Source organism: Epithele typhae (assembly GCF_022376455.1).
Source record: "Epithele typhae strain CBS 203.58 chromosome Unknown BXZ73scaffold_30, whole genome shotgun sequence".
In the NCBI taxonomy this organism is placed as follows: domain Eukaryota; kingdom Fungi; phylum Basidiomycota; class Agaricomycetes; order Polyporales; family Epitheliaceae; genus Epithele; species Epithele typhae.
In genome coordinates, this window is record NW_025954221.1 from 347,537 (window position 1) to 365,781 (window position 18,245).

General features: G+C 58.9%; 7 protein-coding genes and 1 non-coding gene across 8 annotated transcripts; 2 read left to right on the forward strand and 6 right to left on the reverse strand.

Annotated features, from left to right (window-relative positions):
* Positions 1–258: 258 nt before the first annotated feature.
* BXZ73DRAFT_102254 (GPI biosynthesis protein family Pig-F-domain-containing protein) lies at positions 259–1,507 on the forward strand (the record flags this gene model as incomplete). The annotated part of the gene is made up of 6 exons (XM_048015166.1): positions 259–389; positions 440–686; positions 748–833; positions 1,007–1,061; positions 1,106–1,273; positions 1,349–1,507. 6 exons carry the CDS (start codon positions 259–261, stop codon positions 1,505–1,507), a joined length of 846 nt encoding a protein of 281 aa, XP_047877086.1.
* Positions 1,508–1,684: 177 nt separating this feature from the next.
* BXZ73DRAFT_48206 (2-phosphoglycolate phosphatase) lies at positions 1,685–2,937 on the reverse strand (the record flags this gene model as incomplete). The annotated part of the gene is made up of 6 exons (XM_048020010.1): positions 1,685–1,782; positions 1,849–1,952; positions 2,020–2,324; positions 2,391–2,537; positions 2,615–2,706; positions 2,790–2,937. 6 exons carry the CDS (start codon positions 2,935–2,937, stop codon positions 1,685–1,687), a joined length of 894 nt encoding a protein of 297 aa, XP_047877087.1.
* Positions 2,938–3,527: 590 nt separating this feature from the next.
* BXZ73DRAFT_48174 (60s ribosomal protein l34-b) lies at positions 3,528–3,984 on the reverse strand (the record flags this gene model as incomplete). The annotated part of the gene is made up of 3 exons (XM_048020002.1): positions 3,528–3,609; positions 3,664–3,767; positions 3,826–3,984. The coding sequence occupies 3 exons, from the start codon at positions 3,982–3,984 to the stop codon at positions 3,528–3,530; spliced, it is 345 nt and encodes a 114-aa protein (XP_047877088.1).
* Positions 3,985–5,817: 1,833 nt separating this feature from the next.
* On the reverse strand, positions 5,818–7,495 carry BXZ73DRAFT_90524 (P60-like protein; the record flags this gene model as incomplete). The annotated part of the gene is made up of 8 exons (XM_048025668.1): positions 5,818–5,890; positions 5,945–6,021; positions 6,076–6,327; positions 6,381–6,755; positions 6,832–6,913; positions 6,943–7,141; positions 7,230–7,294; positions 7,356–7,495. 8 exons carry the CDS (start codon positions 7,493–7,495, stop codon positions 5,818–5,820), a joined length of 1,263 nt encoding a protein of 420 aa, XP_047877089.1.
* Positions 7,496–7,650: 155 nt separating this feature from the next.
* BXZ73DRAFT_t123 lies at positions 7,651–7,721 on the forward strand. Its single transcript has one exon. It is a non-coding gene; the product is annotated as a tRNA-Gly (tRNA).
* A 960-nt stretch (positions 7,722–8,681) lies between these two features.
* On the reverse strand, positions 8,682–10,520 carry BXZ73DRAFT_102258 (cytochrome P450; the record flags this gene model as incomplete). The annotated part of the gene is made up of 8 exons (XM_048015167.1): positions 8,682–8,788; positions 8,851–8,978; positions 9,032–9,302; positions 9,382–9,487; positions 9,549–9,816; positions 9,869–10,057; positions 10,117–10,246; positions 10,307–10,520. 8 exons carry the CDS (start codon positions 10,518–10,520, stop codon positions 8,682–8,684), a joined length of 1,413 nt encoding a protein of 470 aa, XP_047877090.1.
* Positions 10,521–11,129: 609 nt separating this feature from the next.
* Positions 11,130–13,492, reverse strand: BXZ73DRAFT_78242 (O-methylsterigmatocystin oxidoreductase; the record flags this gene model as incomplete). Its single annotated transcript, XM_048022834.1, has 12 exons — positions 11,130–11,255; positions 11,336–11,459; positions 11,519–11,662; positions 11,720–11,846; positions 11,977–12,034; positions 12,227–12,256; positions 12,307–12,429; positions 12,497–12,568; positions 12,609–12,762; positions 12,816–13,004; positions 13,066–13,201; positions 13,276–13,492. 12 exons carry the CDS (start codon positions 13,490–13,492, stop codon positions 11,130–11,132), a joined length of 1,500 nt encoding a protein of 499 aa, XP_047877091.1.
* Positions 13,493–14,992: 1,500 nt separating this feature from the next.
* On the reverse strand, positions 14,993–16,958 carry BXZ73DRAFT_102260 (O-methylsterigmatocystin oxidoreductase; the record flags this gene model as incomplete). The annotated part of the gene is made up of 9 exons (XM_048015168.1): positions 14,993–15,140; positions 15,195–15,323; positions 15,386–15,657; positions 15,709–15,722; positions 15,790–15,913; positions 15,976–16,243; positions 16,297–16,485; positions 16,546–16,681; positions 16,745–16,958. 9 exons carry the CDS (start codon positions 16,956–16,958, stop codon positions 14,993–14,995), a joined length of 1,494 nt encoding a protein of 497 aa, XP_047877092.1.
* Between the last annotated feature and the right edge of the window lie 1,287 nt (positions 16,959–18,245).

The following is an 18,245-nucleotide window of genomic DNA, read 5'->3' on the forward strand; positions in this document are numbered from 1 at the left end:
GACAACATGCATGCCGTATCGCAAACGCGCGACGGCCTTACGTACCCCTACAGCCCCCGAGCCAGGCCGCAGGGTCTCTTCGACGCTGCAGATGACGCGCACATTGAGTCGGATGTATGTGCGGAGGACGGTGGGCAAAGAGCAAGAGTCGTGGAGGAAAGAGAGCGCGTCATCGCGCATGCGTCGCCACAGTCGCGACTGGGACCGCGCGTCTTTGCCCTGTGTCCTCACCATCACCACCCTTGCACTCTGTCCGCCATGCCGGCGCGCAAGACGAAGCAAGTGGACCCTTCTGCTCGTCTTCCACCTGCTGAAGCGGCAGAACCGAAGCCGTTCTTCCCCTTCGCTCGGTACACCAGCGTCGTCGGCGTCCACACCTCCCTGCTCGCGTTCAGCGCGCTCCTGCTTCCGAGCACAACCCTTCAACCATCCTCTCGAGATGGGACTTCACAGGGGCCTCGCGTGACGCGAAACCACCTCGGGACATCATGCAATCCCTTACGGAGAACCCGGTGCGTACGGTTGCGTGGCTTTGCGTTGGCGCGGCCCTCCTTCAGAGCTGGTGGGCGTCCTGGTTGCATACGTGGGCCACGGAGGACAAACTGCGTAAACTGGAGCCCGTGAAGGATATCCAGGCCAAGCTGGAGCGCAAAGCGGCCTCGCAATGGGATCCAGAACGCATACAGGTACGTGTACTCGCTCTCCCCAGCATGCACTGTGTTTCATCAACGCATACATTCTGTGCAGGCGTATGGGCGCGCGGCGGCGACCACCTTCGCGGGCTCAATCGCGTTCTACATCGTCACCATCCTGTTCGGTGCGCCCATCCTCAGGTGAGCTTCCTGTCACGCACTCGGATCCCCCAGGCCTCCCGCCTGCCGCGCTCGAGCTCACGCCAAAGCTCGCAGCCACCCGCTCCAAACCTACACGATGAGCCTCCTCCTCTCCATCCTCGCCATCCTCCCTCCCGCCTACGCCCTCGGGCCCCCTCCTTCTCCACGGACAGCCCCGCGCTCGTGTCGCGCCTCACCTGGGTCCGCCTCTTCGCCGAGCTCTCGTGCGTGTGCCCGTCTCTCGCCCGCTTCGTCGCGCGCTCTAACCCCAGCTCTTCTCCCGCGTGCCCGCGCTCCCCCCTTCGCTCCCACCCGTAACCCTCGCTCTCAGCCCGCGCACGCCCGTGGAGCGCGCGCTCGTGTACCCCGCCGTCGGCGCGGTCATGGGCTGCTGGGCGGGCGCGATCCCCATCGGCCTCGACTGGGAGCGGCCGTGGCAGGTGCGTCCGTCTTCTGCGTGCTTCGCCGCGTATCGCCGTCTCGCTCACCTTCGTTTCACTTGGGGGGGCTCGCAGGCCTGGCCGCTCCCGCCCACTTTCGGCGCCGTCGGCGGGTACATCGCAGGTTCGCTCGCCGCGCTCGCCGTCAGCGGGACGCTCGAGCTCGCCCAAGCCGGTCTCTCCGCCGCGCCTGAGACTGCGCCAGCGACGAAGAAGAAGCCCAAAAAGGCGTAAAGTCGTCGCTTCCGTTGCACGTCTAGTTCTACATACATCTCGATGTAGTGTCTTCTCATCTAACTTATACCATCAAAATATTCCCTCGCGGCCCCAATAGTGGTGTCAGATTGGAGTGCGGCCTCTGTACACGGGCCGGCAGAGCACGTGCCCTCATCACCCGCCAGCTGACCCCTCCTAGAACAGTGCGCGCAGGTCGCCGAGCGAGCTCGTCACGTAGTCCGGCACGGTGGACGACGCGTTCGGGCCCGTGATCTCGCTCTCCTTCGTGATCCCTAGAGGGGCGTGTCAGCCTCCCACCGCATGCGGGACGAATGAATAACGGAGCTCAGGCGACGTACCGGTGAGCACGAGCAGCGTCGCGAGCCCGCCCGCCTTCCCGAACTCGATGTCCGTGTTCAGCCGGTCGCCGACCATGATCGTCCGCTTCGGGTCGAAGTCGTGCCTGCGCAACGCACACCGTCAGTCTCTCTCTCCCCCCACCGCTCCCCCTGAAGAGCCCCACGACGCACTTGGCTCTGATGCAGTCGAGCATGACCTGCTTCGGCTTCCCGATCGCGAGCGGGTCCGCGCCCAGGGCGAAGCGCAGCGGCGCGGAGACCGCGCCGGCCCCGGGGAGGAGCCCCTCCGCGGACGGGTACGTGCTGTCCTCGTTCGTCGCGAGGAAGGCGACGCCGGGGCGCTGGAGGTACGTGAACGCCTTCGAGAGCTTCGTGTAGTTCACGTTCGTGTCCAGCCCGCAGAGCACGGCGCCGACCGCGGGGTCCGGCGTCCAGTCCGCGAGCGAGAACCCGCCGAGGACGTTGTCCGCCGGGTCCTGTGCGGCCGGGGTCAGCGGGTGGGCGCGAGCAGACGAGAGACGAGAGACGAGGCTCGCACGCACCGAGCCGCCGACGCACTGGATGCCCTCCCCGCGGAGCTCCTCCTCGAGCCCGGGCATGCCGATCACGTACACCTTCTTGTCCTTGGGCATCTTCATCACCGAGGAGATGTACACCGCGGACGCGTACGCCGATCCGTAGATCTCGTCCTGCCCGCCGCCGCCGCCGCCGCGCGCGCCTTCAGCCCCGAGCATGCATGCGCGCGCAGAGGGAGCGCGGGACGTACGACGTGCGCCTCGACGCCGAGGACGTCGAACTTCTTCTTGTAGTTCGGGCGCGACTTGGTCGCGTTGTTCGTCACGAAGATCACCGCCTTGTCTGTGCTCCGGGCGGGTGCGTGGGGGACCCAAGAGTCAGCCTCAGTCCAGGTAGACGCAAGCCGGGCAAGCGGTAGGACGCACTCTGTTTCCGGAGCATCTGCAGCACCTCGACGACACCCTCGATGGGGCGGTCGCCCTGCCAGAGCACGCCGTCGCAGTCAAAGAGCCAGGTGTCGTACTTGTCCAGCAAGTCGGCGTAGTGTTCGCGCGTGCTCAGGCGGGCCGCCATGTCTAGTTTGGTGGATATAAGGCGGCTGGTAACTTCTAGATCAAGAGTTAAAGGAGGTCCCAGTCTACGTCTATGGTCGAGGCGAGGGGGGTATTGCAGTCGAGGCTCTAGGCAAGTGGGGGTCGTGGTGAGAGTTGTGGTACCGTCGGAAGGAGACCGTCACTCGTCGGACGCCTCGGACCGACGACCAATCCCCGCTCTCCACTCTCCAATTATTGGTCGACGCCGTAGCGTGCAACACCGACCGCAGCACGCAGCACTGGCACGACAACGTATGCAGTCACTTATGACCGGACACCCTGGCTGCCATAGATCGATGGCGTTCAGTGCAGCATTGGCGAGGATGGCACGTCGCTAACCCATCTCACGATAAATTCACACAGCGGCAGACAGGCAGAGTACCGCATACCGACCTCATCGGTCATCTTTTGTTTGCAACGATAAGCAGTACAAATGCATGGTGGAGAGCTGGCAGAGATGGCATGGCGTCGTGGTGCAAGGGTGGGATGGGGACGCGGAGGCAGCCCGTCTGCCTCCCGGTGGGTCGTAAGATAGAAGAATACAGAGTCGTACAGAGGTCCGCAAACCGGCTACTTGCGGCCACCCTGCTCCTGGGACTTGATAACCTTCTTTACGATCTTTGCCTCCTCAACGAGGAACGCGCGCAGGATGCTGAAATACAGATATGAAAACAGGATGACAGGGGCGTCGACTGAGTGAACGTACCGCGACTTGACACAGTCTCCGCATCGTGAACCACCGTACGCGCGGCGGACCGTCTTCTGCGTCTTCGAAATCGTCGCGTACTGGCGCGGACGGAGAGCAGGGACCTAGAGCACGTACTCAGGTTTAAACGAGAGAGTAAAACTTTAGAACAGACAAACGTACACCGGGAAGGGCAATACCGCAGTCACCGCACTTGGGCGCAGTGCCAAGCTTTTTGAGATGGTGGTAGACAAGCTTGCCACCCGGGGTCTTGACCACCCGACGACGGTTGGAGGTAGTGTTGTAGGGAGTGCGCTTGCGGAGGGTGACGCGTTGGGCCATTGCTAGGGGTAGAATAAGCAAGCGTTCAAACTGACCGGCGACCTCCAACCCATCCGTCCGACAGCCCTGGGCCATCTCCACCACAACCGTATCCTCTGCCCTCATCTCATCCCAGCCCAGCCAACACGAGATAGCCTGCGAGCGCCGTAGAACATGGAATCAGAGAACTCACTCTTGAGGGCTGCAAGGAGGGTGCCTGGAAGATGGGCGTGAATGGAGATTCAGAGGACGAGCAGCAGGACGGTATACCTTGAGCTTGATCTTGCTGTGGGCTGCCGTTGTCGCGTATATTCGCCTTCAAGGGAGCGCGCGGTGGCTGAGAGGAACTGTACAGTACCCGGCAGCCGCCGAGGCGCCTGATGACATTTGGCGCCTGTTCCTTTGAGCGCTACGATTGCCTCCACCTACTACAACTCCGTCCAGCGACTACAGAGATGCAAGGCTAGTCCTAGTCAGCGCTCAGCACGCAGCCTCGCACCTCACGATATTATGCGACGTTTCCTATTACTTTCGCAATGTCCACGGGTGCCATACGACCTCCGGTGTGGTCGGGTGCACAGTAATCTCTACGACCTTCGAAGGCCGCCGAAGACACTCCGTTTCTCGTTCTACGCCTCTTTTTTTCCGCCGACGAATTTGTTTCCTACCACGCTGACCATCTACGACGAAACCCACAGGACGGGAAAAGGCTGCGAACACTAGCGCGACGCAGCTCGGAAGGCAGCTTCTGCGCACCACGGCGCACCCATCTGACCGCCGACTGCTCCGAGGTCGCGATCCCGCCCCCTCGCGGCGTTTGGGCGTGGCACACCACGCGCACCGGTTAGGCAGCCCGCGCGACGACCCACGGCGCGCCCGCTCTAAAAACAAACGGAAGTCTCGCGAAGGACCGTCGCTCGAGGCCTGCTGCACCGCTGTATGACGTCGCAGCCCAGGTGGGACGGTTGCTTCGACGCAGCGCGGGCCTTCGCCGCCGGCTGTCTACGCACCTGCACGCGCGCTGGGCGCTGGGGAGCCGCAGCATCGTGCTGGCCAGGCTGTCCGGCTGTGATCGGAGGCTGAGCGCGCGGCGACTTTGCTGGTCGGCGGAGCCGCCGTCCGGTCTCTTGGTGAGGGCATGACACTGGCATAAGGACGCCCGTGCGGTGGGAGTGCCCATGGCGCCACAGGCGCGCTGATCAGCTTCTCCAGAGCTTCTCGACAGCCGGGCGGTCGCATGGTGCTGGGGTACGGCTTTTGGGTGTACGAAGTACGGGTCGAATGCGCGCGGGTCAAGCCAGGGGCATAGATTGAAGCTCAGCCTGAGGCGGACAGTGTACACCTGTTCGATTCGGACGGAGTGAATGATTGGTGCGATACTTGAGTACTCACCGCGGAGACCTTCGCCAATGGTCACTGGCGCAGTTAATGGGAGTTAAGTGTCCTGCACAGGCGAAGGTGAGCCGTTTGAGAGGCAAAAATGGCAGCCTGAGCTGTGATCTGCCAATCCATTGCGAACCGAACCGAGCGACCTAGGCAAGGTTCGCTGAGGAAGCCTGATAACGCCTCGCACTCGATGGACCCTGGAGAGCACGGAGTCAGGACATCTTCAGAGATGCACCTGACCCGAGACAATCAAGATGGACGTAAGGGGAAAACTAAATACCTCCCGCGACACTGTGTGCCGGTCCGCGGTTCCTCGGGCACGCGCTACATACCCGCGAAAAGAGCCACTGCGAGGTCATGGGTGCAATGAGGCTGAATAGACCCTGGGCCCCAGGGTCCGGATGACGGATGACGACATGACAGAATACAACAGGACGAGCGACACAGGGAACAGCTCGGAGGTGCCGCTCAGTGCTCGCGGTCGAACCGCTTGTAGGAGTGCTTCTCGTATTCCTTTGTTTTGGTCTTCGCCTTTTTCGAACTAGACATCTGATTAGTGTCTCCGCGGGACAGGCAATAAAGACACCGGACGTACAGCTGAAGGGCGTGAGGCTCGACGAGCGCGCGATGTTGCATGCTAACGAAACGATCCCTGAAAAGGTTACCTTCCGGCTGCCGGCGAGCGTGAGCGTCCAGACGCGACCGCAGTCTCCACGCCGGACATACCTTCAGTCCACGCAAGCTCTCGCTAAGCTCTTCACCGAGCTGAACGTCGATGGGGCCATTGGGGACGACGTGTTTGCCGACCTTCTTCCCGGCCAGACCCTGCTTGAGCTTCTCCTGCATATCTGACTGGCGTTGTTCACGGAGCCGTTCTCGTGCCGCCAAGTCTCGCGCGATCGTTTTCCGGAATGCTTTCGCAGAATCCACAGAGGCGAGCAAGCGCTTGCGCGCCGCCTTTTCCGCCAGCAGCCGTTTCTGCAAGACCCTGTCAACGACGAGAAAACACACAATGTCCTGCGAGGACTCACCTCCGCACGCAGTTTCTCTGCCTTTTTCCTCTGCTGCTTCGTCTTGCGCTCCGGCATCTTCTTTGCGGGAAGGGCCTCCTGCGGGCCATCCGCCTCATCCGCCTCATCCACCACTTCCGCGACCTTCATCCCCGACGCGACGCCCTGCACCGTCCCGACCGTCGCCTCTCCCGCAGCGACCCAGCGTGCCTGCTCCATCGTCGCCTTGAAGTTCTCCAGCTTCTCCACGCCCTTCAGCTTCTCCTCTTCCGCCTCGTGCGCCGTCCGGAGCAGCTCCTGATGCGCCGTGACCGGCGGGTTGTACGACGTGCCCTCGTGCGGCGCCGGCACCGCCGGCACCGCGATGTGCGCACGCAGCGGGTCCGTCTGCGGAGCCTACGCGCACAACCTCGCTGAGCACAACGCCCTTGTCAAAGGCCACAGGAAGACGGTGCACGCACCTTGACTTGACGGAGACCGCCCCTGGGGCCGCCCCCGCCCAGACGTCGTACGAGCCCGCGTGGCTGGCGGCCTCGCTGAGCTCGAGCAGCGCGCTGCCCTCGCCGAGCTGGTCCGGGTCGACGAACGACCCGAGGGCCCGCGCCGGAGCCGCTTGCCGACGCGGAGCAGCCGGGTCTTGTCGTCGTGCGAGAGCGCGGGCTTGCGCTTGGTCCCTGCGCCGCCGCCCGCGCGCGAGAGCACGGCGGGGACGGCGGAGCGCTGCGCGAGGATTTTGGTCGAGGTGAGCACGCGCTCGGAGAACTTGGGGAGCGTCTTCCGGACTGCGTTTGCGAGTTGGGGCGAGGGGGAGGGGGGTTCAGGAAGGTGTGGAGGGAGCGGAGGAGGAGAGAGGAGAGGAGGGAGACGCACCGCGGTTGTCGCCGGTCACATCGATGTGGAAGAGCTCGCCGTCTTTCTTCTTCTGCAACGCAGCCCTACGAGAAGTGCCGAGTGGGTGAGTGGAGGTGGAGACGCATGAGGCGGCGCGCGTCGTACCCAGACAAGCGTTCTTCTGTGCGGAGCTCCTCAAGGCCCTCTTCCACTTCGTCCAGGTCGACATTTTTCCTCCAGGCACGCTTCCCTTTTCGACTGCTTTGAGAGCGTTGAGACGGGGCGCCGATAGAGGAGGAAGTCATTTTAAGCATAGAAACCTGGGATGGACCGGGTGTGGATGTGGAAGTTTTCGCCATGGCGTACAACGCCAAAGCTGGTCAATGGGAGATGGAGAGAACGCACTCAGCGTATTTGCAATACATACTTTACAGCTGTCTTAACATATGATGATACATAAGCATTAATGGGGTAGTGGTAACCTGGGTCGTTGCCATCGACCCGCCGGGGGTTCGATTCCCCCTTAATGCATAATCAGATATACACCTACGTTTTGGGGGTTCGTCGCCTGCCCATGGTTATGGCTGCAAGTTTTGGTTTTCTTCGCTAAAAACAACTCTACTTCCCGCATCCATCAGTCCTCAACTTCCAACAGACTGCTGGTGCACTCCCAGTGGTCCCCCCACTGCTCAAATGGTACTGCAAGAGTCACTACAAAGCTGACAACACAAGAAGAGTTGGTATTTTCCTGGTGCGAATATTTACAGCACTCCTATCATGGTGAGTCGACCTCTCGTCCCAACCCAAAACAATTCCTTCCAGGAGTCATGTCTCCTAACATGTGACTTCCGAAACCATACTTGCTAAATCCGTGTATAGCACCAATACTACTCACACGATGGACTTGCATGACACCACCTTCGCTCCGCCACTCTCGTCGTCGCGGCGTGCTCCAGTATGAGGTTAGCCTCCGGAGACATCGAGGCGACGCGGCAGCGCGAGGCTTCCGGGCATCTGTCTTGATGCGCCCATCAGTGCGTCCATATTACTATGTGTGTGGCCAGAACGACATTCAGTACATATCCCAGCTGCACTGTCTCACACGGACGATATTGTCGTAACGTCGTAAACGGTTTCGAGCTTCTCGCACCGGGGTTCGCCCCAACGAACTCTGGCGTCGGACGTGCCGGACCCGCGGCGAAGCCGGCGGCGGCGTCTGCGACTTCTTGAGGCCCATGAAGGTCGGGTTGGCACAGGATAGGAAGTACTCGTTCTACCACTACTAGGGGAAAACACCTGTCCTCACCGACCCGGCCAGCACGTGCTGCAGCGGCGTTCGTGCGAATCAGCTCTGCGAACGATTCGGACCGAGGAGTGATGGTGCAGCTGTATTCCTCTGGGTACCTGGAGCCACAGGTTCAGGTGCGTTCGGTCAGCGAATAGAAGGATAAAACTCACGACAAGACGCCCCCGGTAAAGCGCGGCTCTGTCTCACCGCTTCCCATTCGCATCTAGCGGGCCGGAGATGTCGAAGACGTGGAGCACGGAGGCGATGTTGATGAAGAGGCCTGCGCGGCGAAGTGTCTCCCCGCCAAACTCTGATAAAGGCCGGCCGTTTCTTAAAGGTGTATAAAGGGGAGTGGAAACAATCGCGACTTACCTCCTTCCGTACCCGAAGACGAACACCAAGGGGTCGACGAGGGCGTGTCTATAGCGCCGTCCTTGATGAAGCGTTCCGGGCAGAACTCGCGCGGGTTGGGAAACATCTGGGGATCGTTCATGCATGCCCTGCTCGAGGTCAGTACACATGAGCGAGCTTCGAGGCGAAGTGGATCGCGCACCAGACGTTCGGCTGAATGAGGGTTCCGGCTGGGATGAACCAGCCTCGCCAGGTGTCGTCGTTCGTCGTTCCGTGCGCCACGCCCAGTGGGAGGACGTTGTGCCAACGCATGATCTCCATGATGACCGCCTTGACGTACACCAGAGAGGGTTCGTCGTCGAAGGCGGGCAGTCGGTGGGGCCCTACTACGACGTCGAGTTCTTCTTGTGCTTTCTTGACGACCTCCGGATACAGCGAAAGCGCGAGAAAGCCGCCATGCAGTGAGAGAAGGTCTGTGCGGTGTTAAGCAGAGCGCAAAGAGATCCCGGATAAAACTCACAGTGTCCGCGCCCGCTTCAAACGCGAGTGCACTTGTATTCTTTAGTATCTCTTCGTCCTGCGCGGAGACATCGCCCGCACGCGTGAGGGAATTGATGTGTCGTCCAACCATGGACTCATTCACATCCTTCCGATGGTTCTTCATGGGCACACGATAGTGAGCCTCGCCTGAAGCACAATATCGATACGAGAAGACGCACCATTTCGTTGCGTGCATACTCGTACGGCATGGTTATAGCGCTGTGGTTTTCTTCGCGCCACTGAGCGAGCTGCCTCTGCCATCCTGTTCCTGGAAGCCATGACGGCAGGTGGCGAAGGAAAGGGAAGTATTGAACCATGAATTTCCCGGGGACCAGGCCGTCGACGATCGAGACTATGGCAGTCCGCATTGCGTCCGAGTACTTGTCGCTGGCGTCGGATGTATAGTCGATGCCGTACGCGACGTGAATGACTGATCCTGCGAAGGCACTGGGGGATATCACGTCAGCGGAATCGCATGTCCCTACATAGATGCTCTTACTATCGAATGTGCTGCTCGAGAAGCAACGGCGAAGCGAGCAGCTTCTCCAAGAATATATGGGCGACCGCGCGTTGAGTCTGTTGATACGACCTGGCGGCGTCTCGGTGGAAATACTGCCAGAAGACTCGGCGATGGTCACGCCATCGCTGGCCGTACCGCATCAGTCCGAGGTTGTGGCCGTTTCCCGTGCTGGACAAGGCATCAGTCCGGCTGTTACAGCGAGCATTATCTGATCAGGAAGCGCGTACAGCTCGACCATCAGGCTCTGTGCGCGGTCTGCCGTGTTCGCAGTGTGTTTGTCGAGGTATTCTGAGATTGCGGCTGCGCTGTTGAGCACGATAACAGATTGACCGAGCGCTCGAAAGTGTATTACATCCCCTGGGGAGCACAAAAGACCATGAGTGATGTGCTCTCGCCGCGTCTCGGAGGAAGACTTACCGTGCACCAAGCCCAGCTGTTGATAGGCTATCCACGGCCAGCTCATTGGGAGATCGAACACGTTGCCCAGTATGGGAAGTCCCTTCGGTCCAGGCGGAAGCGGAAGGCCGCGGGAGCGAGAGTACCATCGCGCCGCAGAGATAGCATAACTCACACCAGCGATGCACAGAACCGCGCCCGACCAGTTAAGCAGGGAGATACCGGGCTGGCTCATTCTGAGCTGCGACGCCGTGGTTGGTGCAGAATCAAAGTCTTCTGAGAACCCGATTGACAGAGGCTATATAACGTGCAGACATGCCGCGTTTACTCCGAGGTGTGGCAGGTCTGCTGATGCCATGCTGGACTCCGTGAGAGCGACAGGGTGTTTCCTACCATGTTGTCAGTTCCAATACATTCGAGGGAGTCGCCAGACCTCACCGAGGTTTAGAGAAGTAGGCACTCGTCGGCTTCGAGGAAAGCAAGCGACGTTTAATCTGCATGTTCACAGTCCAACCAGACCGCTGGCGTCGGCGTCTCCGGAACACGGCGGACTCCGGGATCACAGGCGCCGCTGACGTCACAGGCGTTGACAACGCTGGGCTCCCCCAACTTTCAAGGCTTCACCGGCGTGGACGTCGTCCCAGCGGGCTCGCGCGCACATGCACAGCGCTCGGACCACCGTCGCTACTCTCCATTCCCACACGGTGTAGCTCCGCTGGAGCACACATATGTCGCCCGCGCAAGCCGGCAGGTTTGTCGGCGAGATCATACATAGTGATCTAGTATCCGAGCTCGTCGTCATCCTCGCCTTCCCCCTCTTCCGCCTTTGCGCCCACCACCGCAATCACTGTATCGGAAAACCGACAAACGCATGTTGGTCTCTCCCTCTGTCGCTCCCAACCCCCCACTCCTCCGTCCACTCGGCGATCGACGGCCCCCGCGCTGCGCGCTCGCGCTCGCCGCTGTACGCCTGTCCATGGCAATGGGATACACGTCTCGGGGAGCAAAAACGGCGAACGCGTGAAGTCACTGGAAGCCGTGCTAATGTACATGACGCGATGTCGGGTTTTCAACCGCCTCGAGTGCGGCCCGCGCTGCAGCGGCGTTCGCGCGAATGAGCTCTGCGTGCGAATCGGATCGAGGGGTGATCGTGCACCGGTAGTCCTCCGGGTACCTGGCGTCCCAGTGTCAACCGGTCGTTGCGTACGAGAACGCAGTGAGAGGGAAACGTACGACAGTAAGCCATCGGTGAAGCGCGGCTGGATCTTGATAGGCTCACCCCGATCGTCCAGAGGGGCTGAAAGGTCGAAGCCGTGAAGAAGAGAAGCAACGGTGATGAAAATTGCTGAGCGAGCGAAATGACGTCCGGGGCATATCCTGGAAAGAGTGATAGTAGGTATCGAGCTTGAAGCTCGCACAAAAAAGAACTCATACCTCCTCCCAAAACCGAAAATGAACACGGTGGGGTCGACGAGAGTCGTATCTATCTCGCCGTCTTTAATGAAGCGCTCAGGCCGGAATTCGAGGGGCTGGGAACATATGTGGATCGTGCATACATGCCCTACGAGTTTACCCCGTCAGTTTGTAGCGAAAAAAAGAGTCCAAGAAGCACAAGAAGTACCAAATATTGGGCAGGACGAGTGTTCCTCCCGGGATAAACCAGTCGCCCCACACGTCATCCTTCATCGTACCATGAGGTATACCAAAGGGGGCGACATTGTACCAGCGCATGATCTCCATGATGATAGCCTTGACGTACAAGAGAGAGGCTTCGTCGTCGAAATCCGGAAGGCGACTGGTTCCGACCACCGTGTCGAGCTCTTCCTGGCTTTCTTACGACTTCTGGGTGAAGGGATAGTGCTAGGAAAGCACCTTTCAGCATAGAAAGCGTCTGCGAACCATTTAGAAACATCGTCACGAACACATACAGGCTGTACTCACAGTATCGGCACCCGCTGGAGCATTAACCAACTGATTAAGCTTCGTGATCATCGTTGAGACGCGTGGAACATCATGCTCACCTTCGAATGCAAGGGCCTTGCGTGCTTGAGCACCTCTTCGTCGTCATGAGAGATACCCCCAGCCCGGTCAAGTTGAGCGATATGTTGTCCGACCATGGACTCTTGCACACTCCTCTGACGATGCTGGCCCACGCCGAACAGTAGTCAGCATCTCATTCAAAGTATAAGAATGGCTGACAGGAAGGCGTACCATTTCAGCTTGCGCATACTCATACGGCATCTCAATGGCTTTGCGGTTGTCCTCACGCCATTGGGCGAGAAGCTTTTGAAAGCCCGCGCCCGGGAACCATGACGGCACATACGGAGGAATTGGAATATTGAACCATGAACCGGCCGGGAACCAGGCCCTCTGTGGCAGAGACGATCGCGGTACTCATTGCCTCAGAGTACTTGTCGCCGGCGTCGGATGTATAGTCGATACCGTAGGTTACATGAAGTATCGACCCAGCGAAGGCACTGAAGAGATCTGACATCAGCGAGATCATTCACACTGAGACTCATCCACCTACTATCTGATGTGTTTTTCGAGCTTCGAGGGTGAGGTAAGAAGCTTCTCCAGGAAGATATGCGCGACCGCGCGTTGGGTGGGTTGTTGCGCGCGAGCAGCGTCGCCGCGGAAGTACTGCCAGAGCACCCGGCGGTGGTCCCTCCATCGCTGGCCGTACCGCATGAAGCCGAGGTTGTGACCGTTTCCGGTGCTGATTAACGGAGTGTCTCAGCGGAGAGAAGGATCAAAGAAAGCATGCACTTAGAACGTACAGCTCCACCATCAGAACGAAGCTCTGCGCGCGATCCGAGGTGTTTGCGGAGTTCTTATCGAGGTACTCGGAGATAGCAGTCGCACTGTTGAGCACGACAATGGACTGCCCTAGCACTCGGAAGTACTGTACGTCTCCTGTGCAAGAGATGAGTGATTGATAATTAGGAACCGCGTCGACGCCCGAGAACTGAAGGTATAGTAGTACATACCGTACTCCGCGCTCAGCTCCTGGAATTTGATCCACGAAAAAGCCGTCGGGAAGTTGAACACATTCCCCAGTAACGGAAGCCCCAGAGGGCCGGGAGGTAAAAGAAGTCCGCGAGAGCGAGCGCGCCATTGCAGCGCTAAGGACGCGCAGCCTGCCACAACAGCAATACACAGAGCGGCGCCCGAGACGTTGAGGAGGGAGATGCTGCTCTGGATCATTGATTGATGATGGCGCTGTAGAAAGACGATAGATGGGCGCACTGAGAGAAGTGAGGGGAAGTGGGAATCAAGTGTGTGCATATGCTGCATCCTGTGAATACACCCGTCAATCTCGTGCCGCTGTGCGACCGTCGGCTCCGAGCCCTGCGAGTCGGCACGATTGGCGGTAAAATTGACGGTCTCGTGAGGGCCAGGAAGCGCACAATTACTGTGAAGCTCTATAAAAATCATGTAGAACACGCACAAGTTGCAAGGTGGAGCCCGATGATAGGGTTGAAGAGGGCATACAGTTGTCCTCGCTCCGGACGTCACGGAAGAAGCTCGAGAGGAGACCTTTCCCGATGTGTACATGGAAGAACCGTCACCGGGAAATCCAACGCACCGCCGCCTCATTGCTCAGCAATGACGCGCCATGCAGTATGCACGTCCCGTGGTCTGAGCAGGGGTACATCGTCCCATTCTCACTGCGTACTACAGTCAAACCCCTCATAGTGCATACCCCTCGGAAGGCCCCGAGGTATGCGTTATGTGGGGTATGCAGTATGAGAGAAGCGCTCATCGTGGGAGACCCATTGACGCCCTTCTGCAGCGCGCCTTTGGCGGCTGGCGCGCGCATTGATCCTCACACGCGCATTCTCGCGCGCACATTCCTCCCGTTTGTTATCTGACCTCGCCCCCCCTACATAGACTAAATACGAGTAAAGTAATCAGTGACTGCGAGATGTTTTTCCCACCTTGAAGAGAAGCTTGAAGGGCCGTTCGGCGCTCTTTCACCTGCTTCTCGAGGACAGCACTTAAGACCAGATTAGAGGAAGGCGAGAGGGATACATTGCGGAGGCAGGCAAAGGTGGCCGGGGTGTGATCAAGTCGTGCGTGAGCCCCGGTCAGTCCCGATGGTTCGTGTGGCTATTCCAGGCTGCTAGAAGGGCACATGGGAAGGTTATCCCACATTTGGGCGGCATGCAAGGCATACATGCGAGGCGCTAATGCTGATTATATATGGCAGGTATGCGTTATGGACCCCCCGGCCGAGGTATGCAGTATGCGGTATGCGGGGGGTATGCGTTATGCCCCTATACCAACTCGGGAAGAGGCCAAAGGTATGCACTATGTGGGGGTATGCACTATGATAGGTATGCGCTATGAGGGTTTGACTGTAGCGAGAAGGGTGCCCAGACTGTGCACTTGTGTTAGGCGACACGCACCGACATACCGCCCCGCAACCTGGCAGGCTAGCCCCTCTGCATCCGACTATTACGTAAGGACCTCACAGAACCGCAGAAGCAGATTGCAATACAGACAACAAGATATGGAATTGAAGCTCACGTAATTCGAGGGCAAAGTCGTCAACTGCTTCGGGGAGCGCGCGCCGCCGCAGCGTGCGCTCGAACGAGCTCCGCGTAAGACTCGGACCGAGGGGTGATCGTGCACCTATAGTCCTCCGGGTATCTACAGCCCGGGAGTTAGCACCTTGGTAAATGCGGGAGGACGAAAAGAAATTTACGACAGGGCTCCGTCAGTGAAGCGCGGCTCGATCTTGATAGGCTCGCCGCGTTCGTCAAGCGGCGCCGACAAGTCGAAGACATGGAGGAGAGACGCGAGAGTGATGAAGAGTCCTGCGCGTGCAAAGTGCCTCCCGACACAGACCCTGGACGATGTCAGGACGAAGCGATTTCAGGCAGCTCAGAGGGATCCTACATACCTCCTTCCATACCCAAACATGAACACCGTCGGGTCGACGAGGGTCGTGTCGATGGCATCACCTTTGATGAATCGTTCTGGGCGGAACTCCAAGGGCTCGGGGAACATCTGCGGGTCGTGCATACAAGCCCTGCAAGTATCTCGATCAGCTCCCGGACAAGTGAAAAGAACATTGAGATGCAGGAGGCGTACCAGACGTTAGGCAGGATGAGTGTGCCTCCGGGGATGAACCAGCCACGCCACTCGTCGTCGTCGATCGTACCATGAGCAGCGCCGAGGGGGAGCACGTTGTACCAGCGCGCTACCTCCATGATGACCGCCTTGACGTACAAGAGAGAAGGCTCGTCGTCGAAATCCGGGAGGCGATTCGGTCCCACTACGGTATCTAGTTCTTCTTGTGCTCTCTTGATGACTTCCGGGTGGAGAGAAAGCGCCAATAAAGCGCCTTTTACGGTGGACAGGGTCTGTGTAGTAGTGAGGAACGACACCGCGAACGAAGGTAGGGCTGTACTCACAGTGTCTGCACCCGCTGAAACAGAAATTCGTCGCGATGAGCTACATGCGTATGCTGATATTACGGGACATGTGACGCCCACCTTCAAACGCGATAGCACTCGCGTTCTTGAGCAGTTCCTCATCCTGCGGCGAGACTCCCCCAGTTCGGATGAGATGTGCGATATGCTGTCCGACCATGGAATCTTGCACGTCCTTGTCACAATGCTTGATCGCAACAGTCAGTCTCTGTCTCGAAACAATAGTACGAGTTGACCAAAAAGACGCACCATCTCAACGCACGCATACTCGTACGGCATCGTGATGGCCTTGTGGTTGTCCCCGCGCCATTGGGCGAACTGTTTTTGAAACCCACCGCCCGGGAACCATGACGGTACATAACGGAGGAATGGAAAGTACTGAACCATGAACCGGCCGGGCACCAGGCCCTCCGAGACAGAGACGATCGCGGTACTCATTGCCTCAGAGTATTTGTCGCCGACGTCGGATGTGTAGTCGATACCGTAGGTCACATGAAGTGCCGATCCAGCGAAGGCACTGAAGAGATCTGACGTCAGCGATATCATTCACACTGAGACTCTGCCACCTACTATCTGATGTGTTTTTCGAGCTTCGAGGGTGAGGTAAGAAGCTTCTCCAGGAAGATGTGCGCGACCGCGCGTTGGGTAGGTTGTTGCGCGCGAGCGGCATCACTGCGAAAGTACTGCCAGAGAACCCGGCGGTGATCTCTCCATCGTTGGCCATACGGCATGAGGCCGACATTATGGGTGTTTCCCGTGCTGTGTAGCGGGGCGTTTCAGTTACGAACGAGAGCGCCCAACTCAGGATGAGACGCGCACAGCTCTACCATCAAGGTAATGCTCCGTGCGCGGTCCGATGTATTCACGGTGTTCTTATCGAGGTATTCTGCGATTGCGGTTGCGTTGTTGAGCACCAGGATAGACTGTCCCAAGACCCGGAAGTATAGGACGTCCCCTGCGACGCGGATCGGGGACAGATGTTGGTACTATTACACTCGGTGGTCGATTGACGACGCACCGTACTCTGCACCCAGCCTCTGGAACTCGACCCATGCCCATGTCGTCGGAAAGTTGAATATGTTCCCTATCAATGGGAGCCCTTTGGGGCCGGGAGGAAAAGGAAGGCCGTGGGAGCGGGCACGCCATCGCAAGGAGAGAGACGCATAGCCTACTCCGACAACGCACAGCACCGCGCCCGAAATGCTGAGGAGGGAGATGCCTTTGTCGATCATGGCTGGCTGGCGACGCTGGACGAGTGCACGGAGGGAAGAACATCCTGTGAGACTGATGCAGAGATAATATATGCGTACCCACTGCGTCGGTCTCCGTCCACGTGAATGCAGCATTGAATGGACTCCGGAGCAGACGACGTAACATATGTCAGCGAATGGCAGAGAAGCGAGACACCTGCCATGGTCGCTTTGATAAAAGGTTGGCCGTGGCATCTAGGTATCCTGTTGCCGGGTCTCAGATTTACCCTTCGCGCTATGGTGCAGCGGACTGTGGTGCAGCCAAGTTGATGTCATGCAATGTCGCTGTAAAGCCAGTGGGTATCCGGTGCGGAAAGTCGGCACCAAGGATTCCTAGTCGAAACGTTCCGCAATACCGACCTAACCAAGCCCTCGCGCGTGATCGAACGCGGCGATAAGCCGTGATGAATGTACGCCGCGAGCGCACTAGGCGCGGCGGAAACAGATCGCGCGACCAGTCTATCCAACGGCTTCTGGGGTCCGTTGTAGTGCACGAGGATGGAGTGGTGGAGCGAACGCAAGCAGCGAAGGCGCCGGGATAGCGCAGGAAGAATACTTCTCATTTTTGACAGACTGAGGATGTTAGGGCACCCAAACGGTTGAAGATATGTACATCCTGAACCACGCCGCCATCAGCAATGGCAACGCCTACAATGGCATACGTACTCACCTAGCTCTCAAGCGCAACAACACAGTCGCACATTGAACGAGGAGGCCAAAGCCGGGGGTGAAAAGGCGACGGTGCGGCAGTCGAGGGTTGACGATGACGCCAGCATACGACGATGAAAGGGGGCTTGCGCACACCGAAGCCGACACTCGCGATGGGGATACGCATTCCATGGTCGCCGACCAGGACAGCGTCGGAAGAGACAGGCGGACCCTCGAACTCAAAGTAAGGTTGACCTCGAAGCCGAACTCCGGGCTGGGGACGAGACCAAGGCTAAGGACGTTTTGATGCCGAGGTTCGCGCTCCCGCGTCGTTGCGTACCACATGGCGATCTTGGACGCTGATGACGACTGAGTTCTCGACCTAGTGAGCCGTGCACTTCCGCATATCGCGACGGTCGGTGTCGACAGTCGACGTCTGTGTTGATGAACCGCCCGGAGCCCGCGCTCCCTGTCGAGCAATGGAAGCCGAACGTAGTCCACATGGGCATACAAACACGCCAGACACCCGGGCCCCTTAGCCCTGTGACCGAACTCGTTCGCAAAATGCTGTGAGGCTCGAGGAGATTACTGAACCGTCCTTGTTTTTGCTCCCGATTATCC